The sequence below is a fragment of the Nuphar pumila genome, chromosome 3 (genome assembly GCF_984573655.1).
Source record: "Nuphar pumila chromosome 3, dmNupPumi1.hap1.1, whole genome shotgun sequence".
NCBI classification, from domain to species: domain Eukaryota; kingdom Viridiplantae; phylum Streptophyta; class Magnoliopsida; order Nymphaeales; family Nymphaeaceae; genus Nuphar; species Nuphar pumila.
Genome location: NC_143251.1, coordinates 29,520,537 through 29,541,600, shown reverse-complemented (window position 1 = coordinate 29,541,600; position 21,064 = coordinate 29,520,537). Strand labels below are relative to the sequence as shown.

General features: G+C 34.8%; 1 protein-coding gene across 4 annotated transcripts in view; it reads left to right on the top strand.

Moving 5' to 3' along the window:
• The window catches only part of FSD3 (Fe superoxide dismutase 3), a 43,300-nt gene extending 24,926 nt beyond the window's left edge, over positions 1–18,374 (top strand). For 3 of the 4 annotated variants that reach the window (XM_089999184.1, XM_089999183.1, XM_089999181.1), the window contains exons 5-10: positions 7,269–7,440; positions 14,900–14,973; positions 17,340–17,366; positions 17,453–17,476; positions 17,766–18,009; positions 18,110–18,374. In XM_089999184.1, the coding sequence (XP_089855310.1) occupies positions 7,269–7,440; positions 14,900–14,973; positions 17,340–17,366; positions 17,453–17,476; positions 17,766–17,891 (423 nt within the window). In that variant the 3' untranslated portion in view covers positions 17,892–18,009; positions 18,110–18,374. The remainder of the gene's footprint in view (positions 1–7,268; positions 7,441–14,899; positions 14,974–17,339; positions 17,367–17,452; positions 17,477–17,765; positions 18,010–18,109) is intronic. The other variant, XM_089999185.1, reaches the window with a different exon arrangement.
• Positions 18,375–21,064: the final 2,690 nt, after the last annotated feature.

Below are 21,064 nucleotides of genomic sequence, written 5' to 3'. Positions count from 1 at the left end.
AAGGTCTTCTTTATTCATTTCCTTATATCCATTATTACAATTATACAGTTCAGGATACTTTAGTCATTTGTATTCATTTTTCTCATTGTAACCCTAGTAAGGGCTGATATATATGTATATGCCCTCTCTTAATCAATAGAATAATAAGGCTCATTTGAGTCCCTCTCTCTCATTTGTTGCTTTGTTATGGTATTAGAGCCTAGAAGACAAAGGGGTAAGACTTGTTTTTGAGTGAGAGGAAGGAAATAGGTGGTAAGTTTAGGAGATTGCATCTGAATCAAGTGTTTTTGTCTGAGCATCATTTATCCTATTCATGTCATCTCAAGTAGGAATGCCTGATTGGATTTGAGCCTGGTTCATGTTTGGGTCACATGGTCGTTAAATATGATTTACAAACCAATTCCAGGTGATTTCGACAGGTACTGAGTGAGATTGCAAAACTGTTAAAGATTGCTGTCTCTATCAAGGAAAAACAGGGCCTAGTGTTTTTTGAGGTTTCTTATTTTGGAGTCATTTCAGTGCTTACTGCTCGGTTTTGCAGTCCTGCCTCCAAACTCGTGACAGTTTCATGCTCTCCATCTCAAGTTTGAGGGGGACTGTGAAGATAGTCACTCAGGGCATGGTCGTTACTTTTCATTTTCTTATATGCATTGCTGTAGTTATAAAATTGAGGATAACCTTACTAATTTGGAATTAATGGAGAGGGGAAATGGCTGATTGAGGATCTTTTCTTCATTTCTCTTATTTTTTTTGAAAAGCCTCCTCCCTTCCTTTTGGGGTTCTGTGAGAAACAGCTGCGAGAAGGAGCTTTCTTCTTCTCTCATGTTTTTTGGTCTCAATCATTTGATTTATTAAAGAAAAGAAAATGGCAAACCACTTGGTCTGCATGGGCAAGAACTCAAAATTGAAGGCGATACCTTGCAGATTAAAAAGAAATTTCATTACAACCAGCATTAAAGTTGTGAATCCTTTTATGTATTTCCATATTCCAGTGCTCCTACATCAAAGTAACCCTTAACATTGAAAAGTAAGCTAAGAAATTGCTGAAATGCCACTGCCCCAAGGTTAGTTTGGTAATTTACTACAACTAGTTTAATGGTACCCTTTATATATATATATATATATATATATATATATATATATATATATATATATATATATATATATATATATATATATATATATAGGATAGCATTTGCTACCCTCGTGGGTAAGGAAACCCTTAGTTGGAACTCATAAGGGGAGGTCGTTTTGACCAAATCTGACCTCATATTCAGCATGGTTAAAATAGTAAAAATCGACCCTTGGATCATAGTTTTTTGACATAAAAATATGTTTTTATGAGGTTTGAAAGTTTGGTAGTACATTATAGGCCGTTGATTTTTCAACTCATAAAATCTGATATATACATCTTGACAACATGATCCAATGGTCAGTTTCTTCTAAACTTAATATATATATATATATCACATATAGTGTCAGATGTGCCAAAAAACTGAAAAAAATGAACATGTAACAATTTTTAACTTGGGGCTTCTTTACCCATAAACTTAATATATATATATATATCCTTGCTAAATGAAACATGTTAAATGTGTTTTTCGGCATTTCTAGTGTATTTTTTTTCAGAGTTCCAACCCCATAAATGTGTTGGGCATGGTTGAGTTTACTAAGAATCCACACCTTGATCATGTGTTTTCAATGAAAAAATGCTATTTGAGCCTCAATATTTCACAAAGATTTTGGTCCGTTGATTTTTCGAACCTTATAAAAACCCCACCCATGTGTCGGAATCGAACACTTCAAGAGCTGATCCATTTAAAACCAAGTACATAGATCATATTTGTACGGTCAGAAATTGAAAATAAAATGAAAAAAAGCATGAAAAACTCATTTAGCATCTATGTCACAGGGATTCGGCTAGCAGGGTGCCGCACCCGCGTCGACGCGACGCGGCACCGGGTGCGGTCAATGCACCCAGGGTAATTTTAGTCCAATTTTTTGGACTTAAAAAAAAATGGCCAAGAAATTTTTTTTGCCCTATATGTCACAGGGATGGTATACCTATCTAGGCTTGGAAATGCTTGGGAGAGAAAGGTTTAGAATGGTTGACAAATCTTTTTAACAAGATTTGGCGGACAAATAAGATGCCTAATGAGTGGAGGAAGAGTACTTTGGTGTCTCTATATAAGAATAAGGGTGATATACACGATTGCACAAACTATCGTGGTATAAAACTCATGAGTCATACTATGAAACTTTGGGAGAGGGTGATTGAGTCTAGGTTGAGGAAGGTTGTCATGATATCGGAGAATCAATTTGGTTTTATGCCTGGAAGATCAACTATGAAAGCTATATTATCTTCTTAGATAACTTATTGAGATAAATAGAGAGAGGAACAAAGATTTGCATATGGTTTTTATTGATTTGGAGAAGGCATACGATAAAATACCTAGGGACGTTCTCTGGTGGAAAATGATGAAGAAAAGTGTTTCTCTCAAGGACATTAGTATAATTAAAGATATGTATGAAGGAGTAGTAACCAATGTCCTGCACTTGTGGAGGGGTGACAACCAATTTTCCTATAACGGTTGGGTCAGATCAAGGATCTGCTTTAAGCCCTTTCCTATTTGCTATAGTGATGGATGAGCTTACGAGATCAATTCAAGAAAATGTGTCGTGGTGTATGTTGTTTGCTGATGATATTGTTTTGATTGATGAGTCTAGAGTTGGGGTTAATGCTAAGTTAGAATTATGGAGACAGACATTGGAAGCAAGAGGTTTTAAGTTGATTAAGAGTAAGACAAAATATATGGAATGTCGGTTTAGTACGCAACGAAGTAGTGATGGGAGTATAGTGAAGCTTGGTGAGCAAGAAATACCGGTGGATGACTGTTTCAAATATTTGGGATCTATCATTCAAAAGTATGGAGAAATTGATGGAGATGTAAATCATAGGATAAAGGTTGGGTGGATGAAATGGAAAAGTGCAACTGGAGTGCTGTGCGATCGTAGAATGCCATTGCGGTTGAAGGGAAAGTTTTATAGGACGACTATTAGGCCCGCTTTACTATATGGTACGGAATGTTGGGCTGCCAAGAGACATCATATTCAAAAAATGAGTAGCTGAGATGCGTATACTTAGATGGTTGTGTGGAAATACAATAAAAGATAAGATTCAGAACGAGGAGATACGTAAGAAGGTAGGCGTTGAAAATAAGATGAGAAAGAATCGTTTACGGTGGTTTGGACATATTCGGCGAAGGCTTAATGATGCTCCAGTTAGAAGGATGGAGAAATGGGAAAATATATTAGTTAAAAGAGGTCGGGGTAGGCCTAGAAAGACTTGGATGGAGATGATAGGAAAGGATAAGAATGCTTTGAACCTCACCGAGGACATGGCATTGGATAGAAATGATTGGAGGAGAAGGATTCATGTGGAAAACACAAAATAATTTTCTTTGTTGGTTCATATTGCCGACCCCAATTGTTTTGGGATAAAGGCGTAGTTGTTGTTGTATATGTCAGGGATTCTCCAACTAAGTGCCGCACCCGCACCCGATGCAGTCAACCTGACCCTGGGTGCACTCAACTCACCCAAGGTCATTTATGTCCAACTTTTGGACTTTATATATATATATATATATATATATATATATATATATATATATATATATATATATATATATATATATAAAATTTTTTATATTTTTGCCGCACCCCCGCACCCGGATTTTTTGTAAGTGTTGCATCCCCGCACCTGCACCTGCACCCATGTGACATAGTTTAGCATGTTTCATTTAGCACAGATGTAGTGTTATCAAAAATGCACCTTGAGGCGCGACCTCTGTGCCTCAAGGCGCAATTTTTTTTTTTTTTTTAAACAAGATTTCTGAGACATAATCAACAAAGTTTTTGTAGGTTAATCTCATATATTTTCCAGTTATTTCAGTTATGTAATAAGTTTCTTAGTATATTACTATATTTTAACTTTTGTTGGTTAATCTCGTATATTTTTCAAGTATTTCAGTCATGTAATTAGTTTCTTAGTATATTTAAACTTTTGTTGGTTAATCTCATATATTTTTCAGTTATGTAATCAGTTTTTTAGTTACTTTTATATGTTAATCTCATAATTTTTAGAATAATCTCATATATTTTAACTTTTATATGTTAATCTCATATTTTTCAGTTATTTCAGTTATGTAATCAGTTTCTTAGTATATTTTAACTTTTGTTGGTTAATCTCATATATTTTCCAGTTATGTAATCAGTTTTTAGTTACTTTTATATGTTAATCTCACATTTTTTACAATAATCTCATATATTTTAACTTTTGTAGGTTAATCTTATATATTTTCCAGTTATTTCAGTTATGTTATTAGTTTCTTAGTATATTTTAACTTTTTTTGGTTAATCTCATATATTTTCCAGCTATGTCACATGGGTGCGGGTGCGGGGATTCGACACTTCCAAAAAACCCGGGTGCGGGGGTGCGGTAGGGGCAAAAATGTAATATATATATATATATATATAAAGGGGGTAGGGGAATAGGCAAGTTTTTTTTTTATTTTGCAGCTGTCAGAACAGCTGCTGCTGACAGCTGCAGCAGCTGTCAGCACAGCTGTTGACAGACAGCTGCTGACAGCAGCTGACAACTGCAAAATAGTATTAATGGACCTTAATGATCCTGTCACCCGCATAATTTTTTTAAAAAAAAATTTCGAAGCCCATTTGGGCAATTTTTTTTTTTTTAAAAAAATGGACCTTAATGATACTGGGTGCGGTCAACGCACCCAGGATCGGGTTGACCGCACCCGGTGCCGCACCCGCACCCGCGTCGACGCGGGTGCGGCACCCTCCTAGCCGAATCCCTGTGACATAGTTTTCCAGTTATGTAATCAGTTTTTTAATTACTTTTATATGTTAATCTCATATTTTTTAGAATAATCTCATATATTTTTACTTTTGTTGGTTAATCTCATATATTTTCCAGTTATGTAATCGGTTTCTTAGTATATTTTATCTTTTGTTGGTTAATCTCATATATTTTCCAGTTGTGTAATAATTTTTTAGTTACTTTTATATGTTAATCTCATATTTTTTAGAATAATCTCATATATTTTAACTTTTGTAGGTTAATCTCATATATTTTCCAGTTATTTCAGTTATGTAATCAGTTTCTTAGTATATTTTAACTTTTTTTGGTTAATCTCATATATTTTCCGGTTATATAATCAGTTTTTAGTTACTTTTATATGTTAATCTCATATTTTTTAGTACTTATTTGAGATTTTCTATTTCTTATTGGTTGTTATTTCATCAATAAAGCATTTCTTTATTTATTTGTATTTTTAGATATTTTTTTATAATTTTTTTGAAGTTTTCAAAAAAAAATTGAGGCTTATGCTTTATGCCTCGCCTTAGTTTTTGGTGGAGCGCCTCGCTACGCCTCAACGCTTTTCACAACACTGCACAGATGTATTACCCTATATATATACACACACTTTAAATAAGCAACAAAGTCTCCTTGTTTTTGTTTTTGAAGATGTTTTCCATTTCTGTTTCCCTTCCTCTTAACCTTGGGTAGGATTAGGAGTACAATTGGATCAGATCTGATCTGGCCCATATTGTCAATTTTTTTGAAAACCTTTTCAGTTTTGATTGGATTTGGTATAGGCCTATCTAAACTTGCCATATTTGAGTCAATGTAAATTGGACCTAGATGAACCCTAGCCAATAGACTCAAAACCAGAGTTACTAGAAACGTCTTAGATAGGTGGAAAGCTCGCTTTCCGGAAACTCACTTTGGAAGCGCGATACTCTTCGCTTCCGAAACTTGATGAGAACCTCGATTCCCCCACGCTTCTCCTATGCTTTCCACACGCTTCGTCTATTCTTCTTATATGTTCTCTTACTCAACTTTTCATGTTTTTTGTGTTTTCTCTCACTCTTCTCACTCACTTCCATGTGCTTTCTCTAAATTGGTAGTCATCATTTTTAGATTTTGTTGAAAATTTAATTTTGACACTAAAAAATCATGAAATTTAATATTATTCACTTTTATTTTAGTTTTTATTTGTGTTTCATTTTGATTCTCATTCAATTCTTATATTTATTTATTTTTTATTCCTTGATTCCCGCTTCCTATACATTTTAAAATGCATCGCTTCTCGCTTCCACTTCCTGTATAGTTTCCCGCTTCCGCTTCCTAGTCTGGCAACCTTGCTCAAAACTGAGTTTTTTTTTGCTTGTTACTTGCATAAAAGCAATGGAAATAACCTGCATCCTGCTCCTATTTGACTTATCTTGCCATCCAAGTTCTGGATATGTACCAGTATTCCAGCTTGGATTCAGATTTGAATCTGGGTCTATTGTATTAATATTTAGTAGTTAAAAGTGTTCCTAGGTGGTTGCCACCTAGGGACGTGACCTAGACACTGGCTCAATATCTAGTCAGAACCTAGCCAGTTTCTAGGTCAATTAACAGTAAACTATTATGTTTTACTATAATGCTAACAAAGTATAAAAATATGTTTTTAGTAAAATTTTCAGTTTTTCAATTTTGTTAATTCTCAAGTGTTTAAAAACTAATTTTTCTTTGGGTTTCTAGCTAATACATGATTGCTGCTCAGTGTCTTGAATACATAGACATAATGGTCAAATCCTGCCATGATTTAAACCATACCCAACCTATTTTCATCTGTTTGCAAGTTCTGAGTATGACAGGATCTGGACTTAGGTGTGCTTAACTAATCCAAATCCAGGTCCAGTAGTTTAGGGCAAATCTTTTATATTTGAGTGTCTTCGGTGTTAAAATTTAGAGTGGGAAGTTGGGAGCTTGAGTTCCATATACAGGATAGAATGCAAGTTAGAGTTATATACTATCTATCTTCATTCCTCACAAGGTTTCTCCCTAAAACATGCATGACATATTTTCATGACCAACCTCCTTATACAATTTCCGGCCAAGTTTTAGAAAATTGAGGAAGGTGGATGGTTGGATGGAGAAAATAAGCTAAGGAAGCCTTGATACCATATAAGTTGAAGGTGATAAGTGATAACCAGGTCCATAGAATTGCTACTTTGATGTGGTTGGGCATCTATCCAGTTTCAGTTACTCCGGCTTGTGTTGTTATTTTTTCTGCATTCTCTGCGACTACTGAAGTACATTAACTATGTCTCATCTTTACATAATGGGAGGCCTTATGAGAAAAAACTTTTAAACTGACACCATGTTGATAAACTACTGAACTCATTACATTCAGGTATGGAATCATGACTTTTTTTGGGAGTCCATGCAGCCAGAGGGTGGTAAGCTTCCAACAGGGGGCCTTCTTGCTCAAATAGACAAGGACTTTGGATCTTTCATCAAATTTAGAGACGAGTTCCTGGAAACAGCTCTTTCATTGTTTGCTTCTGGCTGGGTGTGGCTTGTTTGTAAGTTCTCACAAAAACAACTTTTTCTGCCCTTACTTTATTGCTTTGGATCACACACATGGTTATTTTATTCAAGGGAAGGGCAGATTCTCCATGTTGACTGAAACATATGGAAATTCTTGAATAACTTTGTCGTCTTTATGTTTAGTCATTTCATACTGTTGCAAAGATGCATTAGATGAGTTGCAATGCGAATTGCAAAAATCTTTGACGTAATTGTAGCATTCAAAGTCTTAGTTTGCTGCATGAGACTTTGTTACCACAACCAATTTATGCATGCTTTTCTTTCTAATAAACCCTATTTTCATGTCATGCTTTAGTTATGCAATATCTATCACTTAACTGATGTAACTTTTTCAATAAAGCATTTTAAAACAATATTTTCAATAAAAACGTTTGTGCAAACCGTGCATCAAATCATAAAAACCGGCTCGCACGAGTGATGGAGTCCGGGTCGAACTCAGGGAACGGGAAACAATATTTTGTATTCCACAAATAACTAAACTACTCTTTATTGCCTTGAAAATAAAAATAATTAAGTAATTAACTAAGAGTGGACTCCTGTAAAGGGCTTAAACAAATAAATAAATGATTTTATTACAGATCTAATGAATTAAATAAATAAAAACCTAAGCTAAAAAGAAAAGAAAAGGTCTTCAGTGCTTGAGCTTTTAGTCCATTCTTTGTTTCTTCAGTTGCTTATTGTTCTTTCTATATTCTGAGGGCTCCCTGAGGGGCTCTTTGAAGGCCTGAAGGGCCTTTTGAGGGGACAACCTTTTAGGGACCTCAAAGGGCTCTTCGGGAATACTTTCGAGGGCTCACCGCACGTCTGCAAAAATCAAACGATGAAACACAAACAAAATGCAAAAACTCACAAAAATTCAAAGATAGTTTCAGCCAAAAATCACAAAAAACGTGAATCTAACTACTTAATAACACACTCATTACATGTAACAACTATGAACCATCATGTCATGAGGCTTATATTCTTCAAAACCACTTAAATTTTCTAAAAAGGGTATATTTCTATAAACATATAGTTTATCATTTTTGACATCATAACACCTAAATCCCTTTTGTGTTTCCGAATATCCAAGAAATGCACAAGAAATGGATTTGGGTGAAAGTTTATTATTTTTGTCGGTATGAACAAAACATTTGCATCAAAAAATTCTTAGTCTATTATAATCGGGTTTCTTTTGATACATGGTTTCAAAAGGTGATATTTTATTCAAGTTCTTTGAAGGAAGGCGATTTATAAGATAGACGGATGCAAGAGCCTCCTCGGCCCAAAATTTTTTAGGGATTTTTTGATAGATAAGCAAAGTTCTATTGGTTTCAACTATATGTCTATGTTTTCTTTCGGCTAAGCTATTTTGTTAAGGTGTTTTGGGACATGATTTTTTATGAATGATTCCATTAGTTTCAAGATAATTTTTAAAATTATTTAAGAGATATTCTTCTCCAGAACAGTCCTAAGAATTTTTAATTTATCATTAAATTGATTTTTTATCATGTGATATGTCTTAAAAGTCAAAAATACCTCATGTTTATGCTTGAGAAAGTATATCCAACAAAATCTAGAATAATCATCAATAAAAATGACATAATAAGAAAATTCTCCTTTAGATACAACGGGTGCAGGTCCCTATACATCTGAATGCATAATTTCAAAAGGTTTAGTTGTAAACATAGTTCTTTGTACAAAAGGCAAGATTCTCATTTTTCCAAGAATGCAACCATTACAAGTGAAGTTATCTTTATATAGATCTTTAACAAAATGCAAATAAAAAAGCTTGACAATATTGAGATGCCCAAGACGCTTATGCCAAACATTTATATCTTTATGTTGGGCAATGTTACAAAAAGAGTGTTTTGGAATTTGGAGAAATTCCATGTAATATAGATCTTCTTTCCTAGAGCCTTCCCCGATCAACTTCCCGGACCGGTGATTCTGTATCCAACATTTATTTGATGAGAATTTAATATCACACCCATGGTTCAATAGTTGAGAGACTGAAAGCAAATTTAATTTTAACTTAGGTATAAATCTAATTTTAGGAATAAAAAATCCTTGATTTTCAAAATTTCCAATTCCTTTAATTTCAAGAGAAGCACCATCCACGGTTGAGACAAAAGGAGATATAATTTTTGTGTATTCGGAAAGAGCAAAAATATTTGGAGTCATATGAAAGGTGGCACTCGAATTTAAAAACCAAGAAGTTTTACCGAGAGGAGAGAAGGTTGACATGATGACCTCAGAAATGGATCCCTTGAGAAGAGGTTGGAGAGCTTCCATGATTTGACTTAGTGATAAAGCTCCATTGTTAGAAGTGGATGAACCCTCCTCTTTATGTGGTTGAAATGTTGTGGACATGGCCGCATTTTTCTTCCATTTTTGACAAACCGGATTAATGTGACTCGGTTTTTTGCAAAAATGGCAAATAATTTTACCATATTCTCTTCCTTGATTCCTTTCATTTTGACCACCATCTTTTCTTGCTCCTTGATTTTGAAACTTATTAAAATGCGCGGGTTTATATGATTTCAAGTTGTTTCCCGGTTTAGAGCCGACGCACTTTGGTTTTATTCATTCTCAATCTAGTTTCTTCTCCACTTAATTTAGTAAGAACGTCTTCTAAAGGTGGAGAGGTAAAAGAAGATAAAAGAAAAGATCTAGCTTGCTCGAATTTGGGTCGAAGCCATTCAAAAAGTTAAAGAAATGATCTTCTTTCAATTGTTTATGTCATAGCTCAATAGCTTCTCCACTCCATTTCGGTTCAAGGAGTGCAAGCTCATCCCAAATGGATAAAAGTTCGGCAAAATATTCTCTAATGATCATTTCTCCTTGTTGAAGAGTAAATCTCTTTTTTTGAAGATAATATTTTTGAGATAGATCTCGTGAGGTATACATCCTCTCAAGATAATCCCAAACTTGAAATGCCTTTTTGATTTTTAAAATATTGGCATTTATTCTTGTTTCTACCGTAGAAAAAATCTATGAGAGGATTTTGTAATTATTCATCTCCCATTCCTCATGTTTTTTGTTATATTCTTCAAAGACTTTCTCTCTTTCTTCTCCATCAAGAACCTTAATTTCACCTTTTTCTATTATAGTAATTTTTTGTTCGGGTTCGGGAATCATACCTTTGACATAGTCATAAGGTTCTTTTCCCTTAATATGAGCTTCCATATTGCCGACCCAAACATGATAATTGGACCCATTGAGTTTAAATCTGAAGAAAAAGTGAGAATCTTTTCCCCCCATGGAGAGCTTTTATGAGAAGGAAAGAGTCTTCTAAATTTGAAAACTTATCACAATGGGTCTTCTTTGAGCTTTACTTGATGCATTGCACTTCACTTGAAATTGTTTGCAATAGCTTTTCATGCTAAAAAAATGAGAATGATGAATGGGCACGTTCTTCGAGGCGACCACCTTGATGACACCATACTCGAGCTATTCTTCTAAAGACCAAGCTTTGATACCATGCGAAAATGTCTTCAAAGATACTCTACACAAAAGCATTAAGTTTTCAACGTGTGATGTGTGCACAAAGGCACAAGAATAACACTTGAAACAAGTGTGCACAAAAGCACAGCACATACAAGAGATTACAAATGCACAAAGGCATAGAAATGAAATAAAATCTTTATTGAAATGGAGAGAGCTTTTGCTAAAAGCTTAAGTAATACAAAGGGGGTGAACCCCTATTTATACACAATGTGAGGCCTTGGAGGGACTTCACATATAGACATTGGAGCCCCTCCGTTCTGTTGGAGGGGCCCAACGTCTATAATGTGCCCCCCCCTCAATGGCTGGAAATAAAGAAAATAAAAAAGTAAAATAGAAAAAGAAAAAGAAAAAGAAAAAGAAAAAGAAAAAATGAATACAATCATATTCAAAGGAGAATATGCATAAAAATAGAAATGATAGTTTTACCCTTATCAGGTATTACAATATATATATATATATATATATATATATACACATATATAGTTTTACATTATAGCACACTCACATGCTATGTGAAAACATGGAAACAGGAAATTGATATGGCAAAATGAATTGGAGAGAAAAAAAAACAAAAGTTACTATGTTAGGAATCATTTTCTTGTTGATTTTTCCAATGCTATATTAGATATCAAAAGCACATCATGACTTATGCATTGTTACTGTAATGCCTCAAAATTTCAACTTGTGTTTTCGAAAACATTAACGAAAAACCTTTCAAAGATTAAAGTTTTTACTTTTAAATTGACAACGGAAGCAATTTAGAAAGGAGCACGAGTTACCAAATTCTGGGTACGTTAGCAGTAAAATCATCATTTCACTTGAAACAACTACTTAAAGGAAGTGAGGAAATAAAATAATAAATTATTAATAAAATCTGCAGTTTATTACAAAATGAGCATTTTCCCACTATCCAATAATTTAAAGAAAAACTCAAAACTCAGAGCCAAGACGCCAACAGAAAGAAGGGAAATCTTGAGCCATTTTGCATCGCGCCATCGGCCGCCTGTGAAGTCCTACTCATCACCTGCCTATGAAATGAGACAGTTTCATAACAAACTAGTAGTTGCACGAATAGACAATGTAGAATAAAATAAAGCAGGACATTCATGAGATAAATAGTTTATTACATTAAAAGCAACAAATACAATATGTAATCTACTCTAGCAGGTACAACATATGCAAAGGTCTATTGTCTTAAAACAGATATAACAACAATATTTCGAGTAGTATAAGTCTTAATCATCTACAACTTATTATGAAAATGATATTCTTTAAGTTCTGATATTAACTGACCTGTGGGTACGCACAGACGCGAAACATAGAAACAGTCGAGACCGATCCGGGGGTTTATTATGTCAGGTGTTTTCATTAACCCGGATGACTGACTGAGTCCGCTTCTAAGGGGACGGTCAGTGACTAAGAGAGTAAATTTCCAAAGGCATTCGTGGCCCATGAATACATCCAATTTCTGCAGAAGTGTCTGGGAGTTACCACCTTGGATAATTTATAGTAATCCCAATTCTCCTAACTCCGATGATTGGGGAAGCCGAGTCTTTTGCCCGTGGGGTGGTTGTTAACAACCTGTCCATCAGAGTTTTTGTACCATCTATCATCTCCCTTGATGAACCGTGAATGTCGAATGAGTACGACGGGGGTTTCTTAATCGCCGCCCCCATTCTACATGCTCTGGTCTGTTAGACCCGCTCGAGCATTTTGCGTGCGAAGGCGAGTTGTCACCATTTATGTGATCTCAGCATTGTGCTATATGCACACTTTATGGTTGACACAACCTCATCATACAAACATCGTAATACCCGTGTGACGCACTTGCCCAACAGTACGGTCGTACCTGCTTGAAGGTACGACTACGATGAGAGGGTCAACAATTAATATGTTGCAATTCATTTAGTTTAAACTTGACATGCATTGCTCTTTGAGCATTTGGCCTATGGAGACGAACTTCATTATTTTCACTTATTTCAACAGCGTGCTCATTGCACGCTTCGAGGTACTCAACGACCTCACATACTACTTATCGTAATATGTATACCGTACCTGTACCTAAGGTACAATTACGATAGCAGGTTATGGGTTTCCCGAAGGATAACCCATCACAGTATTTCATAGAATCAGTAGTATACTTGGCATGCTCAATCCCTACAAAACAGGAAATCTCAAACAAGTCTTGGGATCGCTGTGGATCAAATCATTTCCTCCGAGTATCAGACTCGGGGTACTTTTAGTTGCCTTTAGCAACGCGCAGATGAAATATTCATTTTAAAAGCAAGATTTCGTGCTCAAGAAGTCAATCTTGCACCAAGATGATCATCTTCTCGAGATTTTAGCGCATGTACCTAATTTTGCACCTTTTTGAAAGGCATGAAATATGGTACGTGCACCTGCACGCCCTGTGAGGCTTACCTGAGGGCGGAAACAAGATCTAGTAGGTAACAACAAACAAAGCATCTACAGTGCAATTACAACAGTGAGCAAGTACAGAAACACAGTAATAGGAATCACCGTAGAGATGAGTCTGAAAGTGCAGTAGGATCAAGGCAACGAGCACTAGAGGGGGGGTGAATAGTGCTTTTAAAAAATTGTCTGCGGAATATTGACGAATATTGCAATACGCAAAACAAACACACAAAGAACACAATAGTTTATCCTGGTTCGGTCTTTCTCGACCTACATCCAATCCCCAAGTAAAACCCGCTTGAGATTTCCACTATCAACCTTGTGTAACTACAAGATCATACAAACCAAATTCGGTCTCACTTTCAGTAACACACCTACTGAAAGCAAACAACTCCTTTAAACCAAGGAGTCCTTTCTTTTATAGAAAATAAGTAACAACTTACAATACAACCTATGAGCCCTTCTTTTGAATGCAAATGAGATGCAATTGGCTTTTGAGGTTGTTGAAATACTCTACTCACGAATTCACTATTTCTCAAAAGAATTTGAGTGAAAAACTGAAGTGAAAAATATCACGTGAGTGAGAAAATGAATATGAGTGAAAAGCAAAGAGTAATTGATTCAAATTGATTGAGTTGAAGTGCTTTTGAGTGTAAAATGCACTCATATTTATAGTTGAAAGTTTCCATACGATGAGGGTATGAAAGGGTGTCAAAACAGACCATTTTGAACGATCAAAACGTTTGAAAAATGAAAAGACAAGTTTCAGGAAAAACGACAAAATTAGTCGACTGAAACAGTAGTTAGTCGACTAATAGTTAGTTATTAGTAGACTGACAGTTATCGTCGGTCGACTGATCTGTTAATCGAGCCATTTGAAAATCTGAACTTTTGAAACTTAGTCGACTAGAGATAATATTAGTCGATTGATAATATCATCAGTAGACTGAAAAATCTTTCAGTCGACTGCTGCTAAAATCTTCTGAAAATTATACATTCTGTCCGGTCGACTAATAAAAGCATTAGTCGACTGTTGCTAAATTTCCAGAAAACACATGTTTTGTCCAGTCGACTGATAAAGTCATTAGTCGACTGTTGCTAAATTTTTCAGAAAACAGACATTCTGTCCAGTCGACTGATAAAACCTTCGGTCGACTAATTTGACAAAAATGACTTTTTAGAAAATATGACGCGAAAGGGTTAGTCGACTGGTGAGTCTATTGGTCGACTAATAAACACGAAAATTTAAGAAAAGAGTTTTCTAAAAAGATTTTCATGAGGGGTTCTTTTAGAAAAGATTTATATATATATGTGTGTATATACAATCTTAACAGTTTTGTCCCTTTGTCATCCAACAGCCCCTTAATTATTTCTAAAAAGATGTTTTTAGTTTAGTTTTGTTTTGTGTCACTTTTTAGTCAAACATGAAAGCTTTTCTGTTTTGAAATTAGCACTAACACATATTTCTTTATATGAATTACCAGGGAATGCATTAAAGTGCTTTATTTAGTTTATTTTTTATTTTTGCAGTGAAAACAAAGGAAAAGAAGCTTGCAGTGGTTAAGACATTGAATGCCGTTAATCCGCTTGTTTGGGGTGACATAGTAAGCACCATGTTTCTTTTCCTCCAATTTGTTTCTTTAATTTATGTTAGGCAGAAGTATTTCTATTGGTTTGACATGGGGAGTTGGTATTGTCACACCATAATTTGAGAAAAAATTTATGTATCACAAGTGTGTGACTCGTAGCAATGTGCATCAGAAGAATCGATAGAAGTATTTTTGCAGCCTCCAGGTTAGTCTTTCCTTTGGACACTTGGCTGTGATTGTTATGTTTGGTTTCCTAATCGACAAGTGGTTTTGTTTCTTGAAATGAAAGAAGCAAATTACCTACCTGGTGAAGCTAAATATGTCTTTCTTGGTAATACTGATCCTTTGTCCTGCAGATGCACCATTTTGACTCCCGTTTGATATCCCATTATATGCTAGTCATATTGGGAACTTCATTGAAAAAGGCCACATCCCTGTATCTGCAGCTAGGGCTGGTACTGAACAACTGAGCTTAGCTTGTTTTCATGGCGAGCTGACCGAGGTTGAGCTTGTGATTAGCCCGAGCATGAGCTGACTCATCTTATAAAAAAGATGCATCGTTTCAAAGCTAAAAGAAATGGGATTTGAACTAATTCTTTTGAACCAAGCTCGATCTAGCTAGTTAAAAAAAATGCATTGTTTTAAAGCTATAAGCAATAAAATTTCAATTTTAGACCTATTGCTTGCAATCCAAACATTTCAACTACTATTTAGCGAGCCCATATGAGCTGAGCCGAGCAGAGCACCTGTTGTTCGTGTATGGTTCACTAGGCCTATTTTACGAGTCCGAACAAGCTCTTTATTAGGTGAGCATGAGCTGAACCACGAGCGGCTCATCTTGTTTCCCAGCTCTATCTGCAGCCATATCCATGTGATATCATACTGATTATTAGAGAGGTACTAGTGTTATGGACTGCAACAGAAAAAGTTTGTGCACCACCATGCATGATTATCTTGAGAGGTACTAGTGTTATGGCAATGATGCTAATCCTTGCATCCATTAGTTCCAAAAACTTTCATTGTATGCTCATCATTGTAAGATAAGTTTTTTTTGCATTATCATATCAATCTTTTCATGATAACTACTGTAGAGCTTCGGGATGGACTTTCTTTCACCTTTCAAATTTTGAGTGCTCTAGTAACCTGTCTTGGTGCATCTACACCTATTTGGTTTATTTTTTAGTACTCAATTAGACAAACTTTTATTCACCAAGAGACTCCAAGTATGCCATTCTTTTAGAATTCAATTCTTACTAATGGTTTATTTCATCAGATTCTTTCTGAAGAAAATGTTGACATTTTTATGGCAGTAACTCATTTTTTTATGAGCTTAGATCTTGTCGTGAATCTTAGTTAAAATTTCTTGTTGAAAAGGTTGCTTTGGTTATGATCTTGTATATTCTGAAGGGTCAATACTTTGGGCTTAGGCTCCTTGATATCTTGAGAATATGCCAGCCTAAACTAGGGTGTCAAGCCTTTAGAGAGAGAGAGACAGAGAGAGAGAGAGAGAGAGAGAGAGAGAGAGCATGCAACAGTGAATATGTGTCACACATAAAACTGGTTAAATACTTGAGGTGCTCTGCATGATGCATCTTTTCCTTTGATTACTGATTTGTATATGACGCCCTTAATTTGTGATATGGCCACCACTTGTGTTGAGGTGTTTGCATTTGTTCAGAGTTGGCTTGCTTTGCCCTTTCGGCATATAGTGACTGCTGTGATTTCCTTGGTTTGGTTCAAATATGAGATTGATGCTGATATAACTTTTCTTTCACCAATGCGCTTGAGGGAAATTTGTGATTTGTCTTTGTACCTCAACAACGTGGAGATTAAATTAATCAATTTTGGTGGTTAGCTCATCTGATGTTGGTTGTCAGTTTCAAGTTGATGTTATGTTTGATATCAATGTCTGGCTTTCTTTAGACAGGTTTCAGGTAAATTCAGTAATTCGAGTGTTGCTAGTTTCTCTTCTGTGTACTGCCATGGAATATGGGAAAATTCTGACATACAAAAGGAAAAATTTTGTAAATAAGAGAATGAAACACGAAATAAAACTACAAAGCACAAGTCCCCAACCCCTTCCTTCAAAATCAGGGGTAAGTTCCTTCTCCAATAAGCCCAGAGAGCGCCTACCCTGGTTGCGGTTTAGTCTGTTGCTCTCCAGTCTACTCTGGCCCCTCATACCCTTCTAGTGCAGCTTTTATTAGGGTCTGTAATTCTATCTTTTGCATCATTTGCATGAGGGTCTGCATGGGCATACCAGTGTTCTGTCCAGATAACCGGCTGACATATATCTGCACTCCACGAGTCTTTGGACACACCCATGTTTTGTAATTAAGTTGAACATTTTGGCTATTTGTTGACATTACTTTTTTTTGCAGCCAATTGTCAATTTGGATATGTGGGAGGTAAGTTGGAAATTGGATTTTTACCTTTTTATTTTATATGCTGTTGGGATAGTCAATTTACCTTTTTCTTCTTATTTTGTGTGCAGCATGCGTACTTCCTCGATTACAAGGTAAATAGATCTGTGTTTACTCCCAAGAGCGACCAATTGCTTCCAAGGGTTATCATTTGTATTTGTGTTTAATGGTTTCTGTCAAAGACTTTTCAGAAATAAGTTTGAATCTGTTTGAAAATGGGTTTGATCCAGAAATTTTGAAAGGACACTGTCCTGTCATAATGAGCCAATTTTACCAATTTTTCCCTAATCCTTTGGACCATTATTTCTATGAAATTCTTATGTTTCGTCGTATACTTGAGCCACTGCTTGGTTTTATTTCAGCTATTTGTATTTTGGTGAACAGAATGACAGAGAGAAGTACGTCGTGACTTTCGTGAACCACCTTGTGTCATGGAACGCAGCAACGTCACGTATGATTCGTGCTGAAGCATTTGTGAATCTAGGGGAGCCTAAGATCCCAATTGCATGAAAATTTTCATGCATTTTTTCTTGCACTAATGCCGGAATGCAAGCTCGGTCGTTGTTATCTTGTTTGAAAACTTGAAAGAAGAAATCTTATCAGTTTTGAAGAATTAGGTTCATGAAAGGTGCTGCTGCTGCTCTCTCTCTCTCTCTCTCTCTCATACGTGTAACTCAGCATACAAACTACGTAAAAGCAATTTTTCCATGTGCACCACTTACATGCAGGCACATCAAAGTTCCAGAAATGAGGATTACACTGCAAAGCCTGGGTGCATGTCTTGTCATTTACTGGCTTGGCCGTTATGATATAGCACCAAATGACAGCCACAGAAAAACACAACTGCTAAAGCATGACTTGCTGCCTTAGTTTGTCACTTTACATTGTGTTGGGTTTTGGCATAAGACTCCAAGATTAACTATTTCATTGCATTGTTATGTCAATGCTGCTTTATGAAAATTTCAACACTAGAATGAAAACTTTGAGAGAAAAGAGAGAGAGTCTTATGCGTTTTGTTTATATATTTAATTTTCATTTTCCTTTTTTGGTTGTGGATTTTAAGGGAATGTTTGGAAGTGAGAAAGTAGTGGGAAAAGTGGAAGTAGGAAAGAAAAATTACAACTTTTCCTACAGTTCCAAATGAGAGAAAATTTTCGAAAGAAGTTTTTTAAAAAGTGATTTTTTGTAGGAAAAATTCCTCCAATCCTTGGTGGGGGAATTTTTCTTATCATTTTTTTTTTGCAGGCGGAGGAATTTTTCTTATCATTTTTTTTTTTTGCATTAGGGCAACCATTCACCTACAACACATCTCATTCCATGGGCTGCTACAAGAAAAACTTCCTCCATCTTCATCTTCATCTTCCTCCCACCTTTCATTATTTTCAGATCTTTCTCTCTCTCTCACTTTACACATTTTTTTCATGCTACACAAACAAGCAAAAAAAATTCATTTGAATAAGTTAGTAAGAACTTCTCATAGGAAATTTTTTCTTCACTTATGAGATTTTTTTTTAAACATTCCCTAAATCCCTTAGGAAGCTAAAATGATTAATCTTGCCAATCAAGTTTATCTTAATCTCACTAGTAAGGAACCTGATCACCCACTTAACTTTATATTTTCCCCTTGTCAAATCTTTTATGATAGCCAAGATAGTAGTTCAATGAAATGAGTCATACGAGCCAAGCTTGAAGTTTCAAACTTGGCTCATTCTTGTGATGAGCCAAATGAAGTTCGAGTTCGTAATGGGCCTTAGTCAAACAGCTTTTTCTAGAGCTGGCTCGTTTACAGAAAAATTATCATTTTAGAGATGGAAATAGTAGGATTACAAAAATTATATTGTTTAAAGCTGGAAACTATAAGATTAATGTCTAACCTATGGCTTGCAATCAACTGCTTCAATCATTTTTTTTACACTATGTTATATGATGTAAAATATATGATAAATGATCTTACTATCCTTTCAAAATAGCACGTTTCTTGAAATATATATCAATTTGACAAAATCCACTGCATATTTAAAATGGCTGATTCTTGACTTTTTTTAGGACATTTTTTTCCTTTGCACATGTGAACCAGTCGAGGTTCATGCGGTTTAAATATTTTTCAAGTAGCTATGTAAAAGTGTGACATACATTTGTACTTTGACTAGACATTCACAAATACAATGTCTTTCACAAGTATAGTATGATCTTTGTGAATATAACCTACAAACCTCAATTAAATAAATATTTCTCAAGGATGTTGGCAAATGTCTGTTCATATTCGCAAATACCTGTTGTGAATGTCATCAACTTTCTCACTCTTATTAGACCTTTGCAAATACAGTATGACCTTCGTGAGTAAAATATGTGAACTTCACTTAAGTAAAGTACTCTTCAAGGTGGTTCGCAAATGTTTGTTGATATTCACAAATACTTGTTATAAATGTCTTCGACTTTTGCACTTTGATTAGACCTTCGTGAATATTGTATGACCTCAAATATAGTATGACCTTTGAAAATAAAAATTGTAAATCTCACTTAAGTAAATACTCCTCAAGGAGGTTTGCAATTACACATGCCTGTTGTGAATGTCTCTTACTTTCATATTCTTATTACACCTTTAAAAATATAGTATGACCTTTGGGAATAAAACCTGCAAACCTTGCTTAAGTGAATATTCCTTGAGGAGATCTACAAATGTCTGCTGACATTCGCAAGAGATCCATAAATGTCTTTTGACATTTGCAACTACTTGCTGCAAATGTTTGTAACTTCGTATGCTTGTTGATTTATATATAAAGCCATTGCAGATAGTTTTTTCTATTTTTTTGTTTGTTTCCCGTTAAAACCCAAACCCTTTTCCCTCTCCCCTTTGCAATGATTCTTGTGAAATCTTCTAACAGCATTTTAGGCAGATTGTGACACCCTTTTGGTCAATTTTCTCGTCTTCTGCTTAGGTCTTAAAGTGAGTTTCATATATATATATATATATATATATATATATATATATATATATATATATATATATATATATATATATATATATATATATATATATATATATATATATATATATTTGCATTGTTAAGTTTTTTTAATATATATATTTAATAAAAAATGATCATACTGTATGGATAATTTAACCTGATTCTCTGAAAACCTTATAATTTTTTTATTCTCTTAATGTCCAAAATCACAAATTTTTGACATCGGTAGGACCTTTTTACCCTTTGCAACTTTGAATTGATGCCTTATTGTGTTAAAAATGTATCGCACGTCGGCTAGGTCTAATTTCCACTTAAATCTAAAATTGCAGTTTTCTTAAGCGAAACTCATAGACTCGCATAAATTTATTTAAATTTTTTTGGTGAAACTGAAACCACCAAATCTCAAATATCCTACGCTTTTGCATATGTCAATATTTTGCATAAATATATTTGTGAAACTCCACTTAAACTGAAACCACTAAAAATGCATATATCATACATATTTGCATGTAATTCATGATTTTACATGAATATTTTTGTGAAAATTCTTCTTTTTCAGAAATGAATTGGGTATTTATGATTTTAGTTATTTCAGGGGTTATGCAAAACAATAAGATTTTTGTGAAACAGTCGGATTTTTCTGAATCAGTAGTATTTTTGCAAATATATTTATGTGAATTTATGAATTATTTATAAAAAAAAGTATAATATATG